We start from the raw sequence: 14,976 nt of genomic DNA on the forward strand, positions 1-14,976 counted from the left end.
AAAAAACACCATGTAAATGTGCCAGAATTAGTCAAAATAACTGCACCTGTCCCTAGGCAGGTAACATAAGACTAACATATAGACAGCCAGCAGCTATACAGCATTCATTCACTATAAATTAAAAGGTACACATGATGGTGACATATGCAGTACAGGCCAAAAGTTTGGACACACCTCATTCATGCGTTTCCTTTTTATTTTCATGACTATTTACATTGTAGATTCTCACTGAAGGCATCAAAACTATGAATGAACACATATGGAATTATGTACTTAACACAAAAGTGTGAAATAACTGAAAACATGTCTTATATTTTAGATTCTTCAAAGTAGCCACCCTTTGCTTTTTTATTAATAAGGGAAAAAATTCCACTAATTAACCCTGACAAAGCACACCTGTGAAGGTAAAACCATTTCAGGTGACTACCTCATGAAGCTCATTGAGAGAACACCAAGGGTTTGCAGGGTGGCTACTTTGAAGAATCTAAAATATAAGACATCTTTTCAGTTAATTCACACTTTTTTATTAAGTACATAATTCCATATGTGTTCATTCATAGTGTTGATGCCTTCAGTGAAAATCTACAATGTAAATAGTCATGAAAATAAAGAAACACATTGAATGAGAAGGTGTGTCCAAATTTTGGCCTGTACATACAAAACAAAACAAAAATACAGGATGATAAATACATTATTCATCCACCTCTATACTGCATTCAGTTGAACAGTGAAAGTGTATGGGTGATGAAATGTGTGACTGTTAAAAGTGAGGAGGAGCCACTGTTTTAAGTAAGTTTTAAAGGGGTTGAATGTATGATGACCCTCTCTTATTGGTGATGTATCATTAATAGGATTGTCGCCCCGGAATTGCCATATCGTGATATTATCGGTACAGTAAGCCATACATTGTATGGTGAGTGCTTACTTTTCATGAAGTCCTATTCCGAGATAATACTGTGCAAATCATGATGACACACACAAAAAGAAGATCAGCTCTGGGCAACAATAGAAGCTGAACTCTCCTGTTCTGCAGAAAAGTACAGCAGAGTTCAGCCACTGAGGTTTTAGTGACAACTACATTACTGCCAAATTTCTGCTTCATGCAACAATTGTGAATAAATGGATAAATAGTTAATATATTTGCTTTATTATAGCCACTTAATTAAAAACAAAGAAACAAAGACGGCAGTAACAAAAAAACAAAACACATGTATGAATAAAACTAACTCGTCATCAGGATACATTTAGCTTTTAAATGATGAACAACTAGAAGAAGAAACATTTAATAGATATAGCTGGCAAGCGAGCATGGAATCAGATCCGCATTATGCCCTCTGGTGGTCACACTGCGCTACTACAGTGCCTTGTGTCAAGTTAGACACAGCTACATAGTGATACTTCCGGTGAACACTTTCAAAATAAAAAGAAACGAGGAAGCTGTAGTTACGCACTGTGTCCACCGTAGGGCGGTGTTTACATGTGATTGGATTATACAGGGTTACAAAGGTTGTCTTTAACCCAGTCCAAGCGCTAATATAGCGTATTAAGACTTCTGTTTGTTGTATATGATATATTTATAGAAGAGTATGGAGTTTAGGAATTATAAAAACCCACCATATAAGGAAAACCACAGCGGTTGTGTTATGTATAACAGTTTTGACAAACCATGAGTTTTATATGCCCTCTTGTGGCCACAGTGAGTAACTACAACATTAATGTAATTTGTAATATTAAGGCAGATTCACTCACATCTAATGGACTCTTTCATCATCAACAACAACAATAACAAGTTCAATCAACTAGTATACATTTAATACGTGAACATTTTCAAGTTGGGTAAAGTAATTTTATTTTCTTAAAACTAATCAGTGAGCTAATTTCATCCGTGATCCAGGACCTTTATATTATTCGCAGGATGTAGTTTTATCATCTACTCCATGAAAACAGGCGGCCACCCCAGGGCGTCTTCTGTTTTGAGACTATGAATTTACAGTCAATTATATCATCTACGTTTGGGAGCCTTCTTGCTAGCTAGGCGATGTGTACTGTAATGGTCTGTTGTAGAAGAAAGTAATCGTACACTACTGCGCTGTCTAGGATGACGTTTTAATTTGAGTGTTTACCGTATGCAGTCAAGGCAGACACAATAACATAGTTATGGTTATACGTCCGGTGGCGTCAACACTGTCAAAATAAAGGCCTTTAAAAGCCCCCGTGTCCCATGATGCCTTGCGTGCACTATGGATGTGATTTCCGGTTCAAAGTAAACAAACCGAACGGCACGGCGAAGATCTAGCTAATAGCTAATTAGCTAACGATGTGGAAACACAACCTCACGGAGCTCAAGCATACATTAAATATGAGGACTTATTTTCCTACTTAGTCCAAATGAGTTAGTTTTTGCGCCTGTTTCTGAGCCGCCGTGCGACAAAGTAACAGCAAACATGTGAGTCCGTTAACTGAAACATCAGAGGCCAAGTTTCTCATCTCAGGGTAAATCAACTCAGAGTTCAGGGTTAGAGACTCAGAGTTTGTTAAATCTACTTCCTGAAACGGGCCCCAGACCCGTTGCTCTGAGTCAGACTGTCATCATTCTTTCAAATAGTGAGAAATCTGCTCCAGGAACACTTAGCTATAGTTTTTAATGGTGTTAAGTAAAGTTTACGTTAGCTTTCTTGCTAGATGCCTGGTTGTAACAATAACCTCGTGTTTTTGTAAGGTAATGTTAACGTTAATCAATCAGAGTGCCCAACACAGCTGTCTTTGAAAGTCAGAAATGAGGAAAATGTATTCATGACATAAAAGAAACGGTCAGGTTTGTTAATCCGTTTCAGTTCCATCTCCATTGAGTGTCTGCTAATGTGTAGATCAGTGTTTTACGCCAATACTATCCATCTAGAAACAATGACATAGTTAACGTCCGGTAAACCCCTTTCAAAATAAAACTTACAGTAGGCGTAAAAAAAACCGAGCTTTGTTCGCGATAAATGATTTTCACAGATGAGGTTGTCGTTACATATTATAATTAACCATGTTGCAGTGCACGTGCATACATAAATGCAGAACATCTGCGTGAGTCAAATTTTGTAATAGCACGAGAGGTAACAAACGGAGGCTAATCTAGGAAACCAACCCATCATGGCGGCTGCCACAAGGCTTATATCAAGGTTGACGCTGGTCACTGGTACGTTTATATTTGACCATAATGCATCATTCAGTGTCCGTGTGTATAGACGTATAGACCAGGTAAATAAACACAAAGGGGAAAAGCGGTCGGGATGTTTCTTTTTTGCAGAATATTGTCTTAAATAGAATTATTGTCGTCGATCAAACCAACTACCGCTTGCTAAAGTACTAATGTTAACTCTTTAGTAACCTTGTAAAAGATTAGTAAAGTAATGGTTGTTTCTACTGACTCACAACTTTAGTGAGCGAACATCTGGGTTTAACGTTAAAGTTAAATCTTAGCAGTGATCCATGCCTTTCAAAAAAGTAGTACCACCTGTATGGATCAGGTCTGATTCTTTTCAATAATTTGAAAGTAGTGAAAGTAAAACTTCTGATGTCACTTTGGCTCCAAATTATATATAATATTATTTACAGCTTATACATAAATGTCTGGAAAAAGTGTGAGTCTAAATCTGCAATCGTCATGTTTTGTCTGACTAGCAGCAGTCCAACCATAGACTGCATTTTCATATTATATTCATTATATTAATATTAACAGTCTATGAGTCCAACACCCAAAGATATTCACTTCTATAATAATCTTATAGCACAGCGACGCAGCAACCAATTACTGATTCTGTTTAGATAAAAGACTAAAATAGTCAAATGACTACATTCGTTTTCTAATTGATTAATTTATTTCAGCTCTAATGCAAATTATAAAGCTTTAATTTGTCTTCTTCTATTTCCAACAGCAGACAATGAAAGCTAATGCTTTTTGGGATAAAAAAAAAAAAGTTTTGGTGACCAGAAGTTCAGTTTGCATGGAGGCAGAATAACAACACAGATACAGTACAAAGACTCATAATGGATCGGTATGATTCAATTCAATGTTATTTATAGTATCAAATCATAAGAGTTATCTCAAGACACTTTACAGATAGAGTAGGTCCAGACCACACACTAGATCCAACAATTCCAGTGATTAATTAAAGGTAAAACTATAAATGTTGAAGACTTAGGGAAATAGATGCAAATGGTTGTTACTTGCACATGGAGGGCTTGTCAAATGGAGAAAAGATGACCTTGATTGACCTGCTTCCTAACAAATCTATCCAGAGAGGAGCTCCTGGCACTCAGTCTGTCCTCTGAAACAGGGAATTCCTCATGAATTCATGACACATGCTTCAATGTTTTGGTCAACACACGCTGTCCTGCTCAGTTGTCACTCTTTCCCCCACCCCGCCCCAGGAGGAGGCAGTGGGATTGGACGGGCGGTGTGTCAGCGCTTTGCCTCTGAGGGCGCCTCCGTGGTGGTCGCCGACATCAGCGAGGAGTCGGCCAATGAGACCCTGGGGAGCCTGCCGGGTGACCTCAGGGGGCAGGCCCACTGGGCGGCTGTGGTGGACGTGTCCTCAAAAGAGAGTGTAAAGAAGCTGATCACCAGTATACAGGTGTGTGGGACAGACCGAACGTTCAATTAATTCATAAGAGTCTGTACCTTCGGAGACAAGAGCCTTCAGTGTTGCAGCCCCGTTCCTCTGGAACACCCTCCCTGCAGATATTCGAAATGCTTCATCCCTGGACATAAAAAAAAACAAAAAACTCCCAAAACACCTCTTGTTTACCACGGCCTACAGCCTCCCTTAGTATAGCCACTGTCATTCTGTAAGGTGTCCTTGGGTTTCATGAAAGGCGCTATATAAATAAAAGTTATTATTATAAGCCCTATTCACACGGGACAGGTATTACCAGGGGACCTTATGTGATTTAGAAATGACCCCCCCCCCCTCTGTATTTTTTGCACCACATTCACAAGGGATAAGTGAAGTCTGTACTTTAATCTAATTTACTGACATTATTCCCTACATTTAACCCACAGCCAATACAACTCCAAATCACAGAGATGCCGATTTGCATGGGACTAATATTATTACACATCCTCATATGTGTAATAATAATAATTCGCTGTGAATTTTTACTAGACAAACTACAAACATGGCATATTGGCATTGGATTCTGATCACAGACGACTAGGGCTGCAACTAAAGATTATTTTCATTGTCTGTTTCATTGTTTTCTCGATTAATCGATTAGTTGTTTGGTCAGAAAACGGTAAAATAACCACACTCAAAGACACTGATCAGTGTCTTGTTTTTTCTACAACCCAAAGAAATTCAGTGTAATGTCACAGAAGAGTGAAGAAACTAGAAAATATTCACATTTTAAGAAGCTGGAATCAGAGAATTTTGAAAAACAAATTACTCAAACCGATTCATTGATTATCAAAATAGTTGCTGATTAATTTAATATACTTTATTGTCATTCTACAAGCTTACAGTGTGTACAAACGGAATTTGAAGTAATAGTTGACAACTAATTGATTAATCAAATAATCTTTGTAATAAATGCAGAGATTGTCTGTAGAGCTCCAAATTGCTGGAGGTCCCCAGGTTATACTAGTCCCTTGCGAATAGGGCTTCGTTATAATCTGCAATATTTTCTGAGAAATACATACTTTTTACTCTCTTGATATGTTAAAATGCTGCAGGGACTATTACATATCCCTCCCCCCCCCGCTCTAACTTTTCTGTTCCCTCCCTCTGCAGACTCAGTACTTTCAGCCTCCCTCAGTGTGTGTGAACGCAGCCGGCATCACCCAGGACGACTTCCTGCTTAACATGGACGAGGATCATTTTGACAAAGTCATCCAGGTCAACCTGAAGGTATGCAGCGGGGACACCCGGGGGCCCGTGACACCCGGGGCCCGAACCACCACGCTTAGCTGAGAGCGTAGTGGGTTATCCAGCTATCTTTGGCTCAACTCTGGTTTTCTGGTATCAAGAAGCTGGCTTGCTTTTAACTGAGGCAGATCACCATGGGATCTATCACCTCTGCTGCAGGTTAACTCCAGAGAATCAGATCAAAACCTGTCAACAGCCAATCAGATCGCTGGAAACATTTCTGTAGGATCCTGACAGGAACAAAAGTACTGACTTTGACGTGACGAATATTAAAGAGCAATAGATATTCCTATAGGTCAGTATAATCATTTTGATATTCCAGAGAGCTTTAAAAAACCATGCAGGCATATTTTGTGACACTAAATATAATGATGACAATGAAAGCTGTTCCTTCCTATCAGTCTTGATGCTTTTAAACTCTTTTATTTTATTTTTTTATTTATTTTTTTGTTCCATCACTGCAGCTCAGAATAAGATGAGGTGACTTTGTGATGAGAAGTGGAGATAAAAAGTAAACTCTGTTGTCTTTTATTAAAAATCAAAAAGACACACACTGTTAAGCTTTAGCTTTAGCTTTAGCTCCCATAATTATTAATGCAATATTTATCAGATAGACCTCTTCTCCTCTCTGCAGCAGAAACACATTATTTTTCAAGTTGTGCTTCTGCATTGCATAATTATAATAGCTGGTTCGTCATCAGAAAGTCCTGGCTCAACCTGCACCTCTGTCTTTCTGTTATGTGAAATACTGAAAGTTAGCACTGCATATTAAATGAAGACGAGAGAACAGAACGGTGTGAAGTGATTTATTGAGTCAGCTTTCCTTTTGCATCTCTACCAGGGTTCATTCTTGGTCATTCAGGCTGTCGCTCAGGCTCTGGTTGCCTGTGGAGCACCCAAAGGATCCATTGTTACTGTGGGCAGCATCGTGGGAAAGGTGAGATACCAGCAGGCCTGGCAGGCACATGACCGCTATTTTACAGTTTTAATATTTAGCTGAAGCTCTAGGCCTAAATGTTTTTATCCAGAAAGGCGGTGTGATAGCGGGATTGTTCCCAACTGTTAAAGTTAGCGATATTAACCTTTTACTTACCAACAGCTCTCAAAGCATAAGATACAAGAACAAAGAGATATCCATCAAGAATATATTTTTATTCTAAAACAACACAATATGAATGTCAACGTTGGTTTGAAAGCCGACACATTTCAGGAGCCGGTAAATGAGTTGTTCAGTCCTCTGTGAAAGTATCTGGTGGCTGATTTGAATTCCGTCTGTTACCTAAAAACCTACAGTGAGACAGCACTTAATGCACTGAATCCTTGTGTCTGTGTGGTTAATGTTTGTAGGTGGGAAACATTGGACAGGCCAATTACGCTGCCTCTAAAGCAGGAGTGGAGGGTTTAACAAGGACCGCTGCCAAAGAGCTCAGCAGGTGAGAAGAGGCCGATGCAACGCTAAAGGTCGGCCGTCGGCAGAGAAGGCCGTCGGACTGATCGTTCGGCTCCCGTCGGTCCAAAAAGTGCCTCAGAACACACGACGCCGACTTGAGCGTACGTTCTGCGCTTGCGCAAGACGTAATACGTCTCTGTACGTAATCTGTATTGTTGCCCAAAAAATTACACCCGGAAATAACGAACGCGTCACGTGGGTCTCGCTTCTCCCGAATTTCAAAGCCGACCATAATGGCGGCTCGTTCGGAATACGATCTCGTATATTAAGAAAATAGTTCACCGAAACGTGTTTCTGAAAACATTTTAAGGGAGAAATAGGCCATGCAGTCGCTGAATCTGTCTGTCTTTTCGTCAGATTTTGAGAGGCGTTCGTCAAGCTAATCCTGCTCAAGTGTTTTAACATAAGTGCACTGATTCGCTAGCCAAGGGCTAGAACTCCACCAATCAGATTGGTCATTGAGTCCGACCGCCCACTGGCTGATTCAACAAGTCAAATCGGCCCAAGTTAAAGCTGACGGCTCCTCCGAGTGACGACGGCACCGAACGCACCAAACAGACTCGAGTCACCGACCTCGCCAGACTGTCTGACGGCTTAACACATCAGAGTCAAAGTATTTGGAATACAACAAAGACTTGCTTTTCCTTCTCTTTTCCTCCAGGTTTGGGATTCGGTGTAATTGTGTGCTGCCAGGTTTCATATCGACTCCGATGACGGATAAAGTTCCAGAGAAGGTTATTAGCAAGGTACAGCCCGCACACAGGTACACACAGATACACACAGATACACACAGATACAGTACCACTTCATCTATCAGGAGTGAAAACATGACTCGGGTCTAAACTGCTGCAGTAATATTCTGACCAATAAATGCTGTGCTGTGTGATTGATATTTTGTGCATTTTTGAAAAGTAAATCTATTTAAATAAATTTGAACATGTACCAAACAAATTATTCAAGCAGCTGGCAACATGGAAATTACTGGGTGTGAATTAAAGTCAAAATAAAATGTTTTCATTTCTAAAAAGCTTTTTTTTAAATTTAATAAACCAATTTTTTTTTAATTAAAATTCCATTACTTTTAACTCCCTACAAATATTATTATTTATACATAACCTTTTATATAGCACTTCGCAAGACGGATAGATTTTTGTTGCAGCAGATGTATCAACAACAACAAAATGGCGGAACAAGAGTTTTGCCTTCAGTATAAACTAGCTCCCAAATGGAAAGCTGCTCACTGGGAGTTGAGTGGATTTACCCGAGACACTGAAAAAGACAAGTTTTTTTTTTTCATGATTCAGCAGCACAAATGAACCTTTGTTCCTTCTGGCGGTGGAGAGGTTTAAGCCACAACAAATAAAACTAAGACCTTCTGCGTTGCTAAATATTACCAAGTGTCTGTGAGGTTTTTGGGGGGTTTGGTTGATTTGACCCTTTTTAATACAATCTCCGACCAAATAAAACCTTTGACAGACGACCCTGACTCTCCGTTCTTGTCATCAAACAGTGCTGTCCTCCTTCGCTCTGTTCAGTGTCGGGTTTTTTGTGTGTTTCAGATGAAGTCCTTGGTGCCTCTGGGAAGAATGGGTGAACCTGCAGGTCAGTGAAGACGCATGTTTAACATCACTCTGATATGTGTTCGCTGCAGTCCTTTATTCTCCATTTTGTAGATATTTATAATGGACTGACTTTAAATGAACTGTTTTAAGCTCCTAACATAACTAGAATCTAAACTTATGTGGGTCTTTCTTAGGGCGTTTTCACACTTGGTGTGTTTCAGCCCTCCATGAGAACAACGAACTATTAGTCAGCATTCCTTGCGCATATGTGAACACTTCTAAGGGACTCAGACCCCAACGAAACATGGTCTGCGTACGGCTTGCTTCAATTCCGCGTTGCGGTTGTCTTCATCTGTATATTGTGAACACAACACACCTTAGGTTCGCTTTGCCCTTTGCCCTTTTGCCAATGTAATTTAGCCCTGAGGCCCCATCAGAGCTGAAGTGGACCAGGAAGAGAACTGAGTCCTCTTTCACGTAAACTGACAATATGAACACAAAAAGAACTGAGTCCCCTTTCTGTTGGTTCACTTTTTGGTCCACTTTAAGAGGACTGAGTTTGGTTCATTTAAAGAGGACTATACTATATGTGAAAACACCCTTATTGTATCAGCTAAAAAATAATTTCCTGGTGGACACAAAACACGTTGAAATATTATTCCTTTACTTCTCCACACCTTTGATCCTTGCCACCTCCCTTCAGTGTTTGTCCTGTACAGTGAAATTAAGTAAAGGGACATGGATTGTACATTGTCTACATGTGTGTCTGGCATGCTCAGTTTCTAAAACCTGATCACACTGTTGACTTGTCCTTTTTGTTCTCCTCCAGAGGTTGCTGATGTGTGTGCCTTTCTAGCTTCAGATGATTCTCGATACATCACCGGAGCCAGTGTCGAAGTGACAGGTATAGTGGGATTAAATTCTCTGACAGTAGCTTCTGGGAAATAATTTCATTTATTTTCATCATGCTCAAACTGTGTCTGTTTCTTTTTTTAGGAGGACTTTTCATTGGATAAATCTGATGATGACCAATGGGAGGCCAGTTCCTTCGTTGTTAACTTAATTGTTCAATGATCCTATGTTTGTATTCGACATACAACATGTTATATACTGTGCCAATAAACACTTGTTTGTAATTTTTCTGTGCAGAATTTTGTATTTTAATTTGAAAGTTCAACATTAAAACTATTTTACTCAACCCTTGAGATGTCTGTAAAGCCCTACACATTCTTTCCTGACGCATCCTAACTCCACGTTGAGGGCAGATAAAAATCAAGGTAAATAGACATATAATTGTACTGAACCGGGCAGGTTCATTAATAAAAAACAACATAAATCTTAGAAACATAAATTAATATTTAAAAAAATAATTTATGACTAAAACCAATTATTTAGGACTGACTTTTTTTCCGACTTTTTCAACAGATTATGACTTTTTACTACATACTACTAACTATACTATGAATTTTTCTTTTTTTCAGCATACTATACTTGACTTTTATGAGGGTTTTTTTTATGACTGTAATTTTTCGACATACTATACTATGGCTTTACATTGTATTTTTTCGACATACTATGACTTTTTATGACTTTTTCAACATACAATAAAATTTTTATGACTTGACATACTATGATTTTTTATGACTTTTCGACATACTGTACTATGACTTTTATATAACTTGTCGATGTACTATACTATGACATTTTTTAAACATACTGTTGGATGACTTCTTTATGACCTACTTTACTATGACATTTGATATGACATTTTAATAACTTTTTGACACAATACTGTGACTTTTTATGACTTTTTTGCCATACTATACTATTACTTTTTTATGACTTTTTCTGACATACAATACTATGACTTTTTATAACTTTTTTCTACATACTAATACTACAACTTTTTAATGACATTTTTTACGGCATGAATTTTAATGACTTTGTCATACTTATACTATGACTTTTCACATGACTTTTTCAGCACACTATACATACATACTTTTTCGACATATACTACGATTTTATATGAATCTCTCGACATACAATAGAATTTTTATGACTTTTTCTACATACATAGTATGTAGAAAAAGTCATAAAAATTCTTACTATGACTTTTTTATGACTTTCGACATACTATACTATGGCTTTTTATGTCATTTTCAACATACTATACTATAACTTTTTAAAGCTTTTTTTACATACTATAATATGACTTTTTACGGCTTTTTTCATTGACTTCTTTCCAGAAATACTACACTCTGACCTTTATTCAACATGACAAGTTATACAAATTTCATATGAAAAGTTATAGTACATTTTGTCACAAAAGCCACAGAAAGTCATAGTATAGTATTTCAAAAAAAAGTCATACTATAGTATGGCAAAAAAAGGCCTAAAAAATCATAGTATAGTATATCGAAAAAAAGTGATAAAAAAAGAGAGTATAGAATGTGAAAATAGTCATAAAAATGTATAGTATAGTATGTCAAAAAAAGTGGAAAAAAATTTGAATAAAGGTTATAGTATAGTATATCATACAAGCTATAAAAAGTCAGTATAGTATGTAGAAAAAAAGTCATAGTATAGTATTTCATAAAAGCCACATAATGTCATGGTATAGCATGTCATGAAAATGTCATAAGAAGTCATAATATAGTATGTCGAAAAAAGTCATAGTAAAGTATGTCCAGAGAAGCCATAAAGAGTCATTGTATAGTGTGTGAAAACAGGTCATAGTAAGGAATGTCAAAAAAGTGATAAAAAATTCAGTATAGTATGTTGAAAAAAAGTCATAGTACGTCGGAAAAAAAGTCCATAGTATAGTATGTCGAAAAAAGTCATAAAAAATATTTCGCAAAAAGTCATAGTATAGTATGTTAAAATAAAGTCATAGTATGATATAATTTTATATATTTATAAAAAGTAATGTATAGTATGTTGAAAAAATATGAAAAAAGTCATACATATATTTTCGACATACTATAGTATGTCGAAAATAATTAATAGTATAGTAGGTTGAAAAAAAGTCATAGTATGCTATGTAGAAAAAGTCATAAAAAGTCATAGTATACTATGTAGAAAAAGTCATAAAAAGTCATGTCGAAAAAATATGAAAAAAGTCATACTATAGTATGTTGAAAATAATTAATAGTATAGTAGGTTGAAAAAAAGTCATAGTATACTATGTCGAAAAAGCCCAAAATAGTCATAGTATACTATGTTGAAAAAGTCATAAAAAGTCATAGTATTGTGTGTCAAAATAGTCATAGTATAGTATGTCGAAAAAAGTCACAGTATAGTATATCAAAAGAAGTTATGAAAAAGTCATAGTATAGTATTTCAAATGAAGGTCATAGTATAGTGTAGTGTGTAGTGTGTAGTGTATAGTTTTTATATATTTATAAAAAGTAATGTATAGTATGTTGAAAAAATATGAAAAAAGTCATAGTATGGTATGTCAAAAAAATATGAAAAAAGTCATAGCCTCCCTTTGTCACGGGTACAACGTTGGACTCAAATGTTCGACTCAACACAGTAAAATGGTGAGTAAGTTTATTAAAGAATAAACAATCAAGGCAATGGTACAAATCCAATAGGCAGAAGACAGAGTCAAAAATACAAGCATTGAATCAGGAAACACTGGAAACAAACACTGGAAACAAACACTGGAAACAAACACTGGAAACAAACACTAGGAAACGCTGGAGAGTGAGACACACGAGGACTAGCAGCAATCTGGCAAAGGGTTAAGTGAACACAGGTTGGTATATATACACGGGGGGTGGGAAGACAACTAGACACAGGTGAATAACATTAGGGCGGAGACAGGTAATTAAAAACGTTGGGAAAAAAACAAAATGAAACAGGAAACCCATGAAAACAAACAGAAAAACATGAAACCAACTTAAACACAGAAACTTGACACAGGGACTAGACATTGACACCCTTCCTCTCACTGGAAGTCAGTTAGTATACTAGGGGCACTAAACAAAAAAAAAGTATTGAAACACTTAGAAAAAAAATGACAAAATATTTGGGTTGGTATACCAGGGGCACGAAAGTTTGGTTGAGGTACCAGGGGCACGAAACACTGGCCCAAGCGGATGGAGGGGAAAAAAAGTCATAGTATATTATGTTGAAAAAAAGTAATAGTATAGTAGGTTGAAAAAAAGTCATAGTATAGTATGTCGAAAGATTATGTAAAAAATCATACTATAGTATGTCGAAAAAATATGAAAAAAGTCATACTATAGCATGTCGAAAATAATTAATAGTATAGTAGGTTGAAAAAAAGTCATAGTATACTATGTCGAAAAAGCCCAAAAAAGTCATAGTATAGTATGTTGAAAAAGTCGCAGTATTGTATATCAAAAGAAGTCATGAAAAAGTTATAGTATAGTATTTCAAATGAAGGTCATAGTATAGTGTAGTGTGTAGTGTATAGTTTTTATATATTTATAAAAAGTAATGTATGGTATGTTGAAAAAATATGAAAAAGTCATAGTATGGTATGTCAAAAAAATATTTTAAAAAAAGACAAAATATTTAGGTTGGTATACCAGGGGCACGAAACACTGGCCCAGGTGAATGGAGGGGAAAAAAAGTCATAATATATTATGTTGAAAAAATGTCATAGTATAGTATGTCGAAAGATTATGTAAAAAGTCATAGTATAGTATGTCGAAAAAGTCATAAAAAAGTCATATGTTGGAAAAAAGTCATGTAGTATAGAATGTCGATAAAAGTCATAAAAATTCGTAATATAGTATGTTGAAAATAAGCCATAAAAAGTCATCATATAGTATTTCGAAAAAATCATAAAAAGTCATAGTATGGTATGTCGATAAAAGTCATGAAAAAATCATAGTATAGTATGTCGAAAAAAAGCAATAAAAAGTCATAGTAGAGTATGTCGAAAAGAAGTCATAGTATAGTATGTTGAAAAAATATGAAAAAAGTCATAGCCTCCCTTTCTCTCACTGGAAGTCAGTTAGTATACAAGGGGCATGAAACAAAAAGAAGTCAAAGTATTGAAACACTTTTTAGTTGGGGTACCAAGGGTACGAAACACTAGTCATAGTATATTATGTTGAAAAAATAAGAAAAAAGTCATAGTATAGTATGTTGAAAAATCCATACTATACTATGACTTATTTCGACATTCTTGGACTTTTTTCATGTTTTTCTGACATACTATACTATGACTTTTTTCGACATATTGTACTATGACTTTTTCATATTTTTTGACATACTATGACTTTTTTCATATTTGTTCGACATACTATACTATGACTTTTTTGACATACTGTACTATGCATTTTTTTTACATACTATACTATGACTTTTTTCATTGTTTTTCGACATACTATACTATGACTTTTTTCATTAGTTTTCTACATACTATACTATGACTTTTTTCATAATTTTTCGACATACTATACTATGACTTTTTTGACATACTATACTATGACTTTTTTCATTACTTTTCTACATACTATACTATGACTTTTTTCATATTTTTTCGACATACTATACTATGACTTTTTCTATAATTTTTTACATATACTATGACTTTTTTTGACATACTGTACTATGACTTTTTTTTTACATACTATACTATGACTTTTGTCATATTTTTCGATATTATTTTTATATTTTTTTTATCTTTTTTATTTTTTCGACTTACTATACTATGACTTTTTTCAAATTTTTTCAACATACTATACTATGACTTTTTTCATAATTTTTCGACTTACTATACTGTGAAATTTTTTGACATACAATACTATGACTTTTTTCATATTTTTTCGACATACTATAGTATGACTTTTTTTGACATACTGTACTATGATTTGTTTTTGACATTCTGTACTATGCCTTTTTTCCACATACTATATGACTTTTTTCATTATTGTTCTACATACTATATGACTGTTTTCATTATTTTTCTACATACTATATTATGACTTTTATTAATAATTTTTCGACATACTATACTATGACTTTTTTTGACATACTATACGATGACTTTTTTCATTACTTTTCTACA

The 14,976-nt window shown here is 35.7% G+C and overlaps 1 protein-coding gene across 2 annotated transcripts; it reads left to right on the forward strand.

Annotated features, from left to right (window-relative positions):
- The first annotated feature begins 2,944 nt into the window (after positions 1-2,944).
- Positions 2,945-10,072, forward strand: hsd17b8 (hydroxysteroid (17-beta) dehydrogenase 8). 2 transcript variants are annotated; one of them, XM_039819204.1, is made up of 9 exons: positions 2,947-3,184; positions 4,420-4,622; positions 5,778-5,894; positions 6,754-6,849; positions 7,260-7,345; positions 8,024-8,108; positions 8,922-8,964; positions 9,754-9,828; positions 9,921-10,072. In XM_039819204.1, exons 1-9 carry the CDS (start codon positions 3,139-3,141, stop codon positions 9,938-9,940), a joined length of 771 nt encoding a protein of 256 aa, XP_039675138.1. In that variant the 5' UTR covers positions 2,947-3,138; the 3' UTR covers positions 9,941-10,072. The 2 variants fall into 2 exon arrangements, with proteins under 2 accessions (XP_039675139.1, XP_039675138.1); XM_039819205.1 differs by lacking the exon at positions 9,921-10,072 and having other exon boundaries at positions 2,945-3,184; positions 8,024-8,125; positions 9,754-9,827.
- Positions 10,073-14,976: the final 4,904 nt, after the last annotated feature.

This window comes from Perca fluviatilis, chromosome 13 (genome assembly GCF_010015445.1).
Source record: "Perca fluviatilis chromosome 13, GENO_Pfluv_1.0, whole genome shotgun sequence".
NCBI classification, from domain to species: domain Eukaryota; kingdom Metazoa; phylum Chordata; class Actinopteri; order Perciformes; family Percidae; genus Perca; species Perca fluviatilis.

Excerpts from the sequence above, each read along its gene's own strand:
- hsd17b8 (XM_039819204.1), top strand. The coding sequence starts at position 3,139 with ATGGCGGCTGCCACAAGGCTTATATCAAGGTTGACGCTGGTCACTG. Across the intron at positions 3,185-4,419 it reads AAGGTTGACGCTGGTCACTG|GAGGAGGCAGTGGGATTGGA; the intron begins GTACGTTTATAT and ends ACCCCGCCCCAG. Across the intron at positions 7,346-8,023 it reads GCTGCCAAAGAGCTCAGCAG|GTTTGGGATTCGGTGTAATT; the intron begins GTGAGAAGAGGC and ends CTTTTCCTCCAG.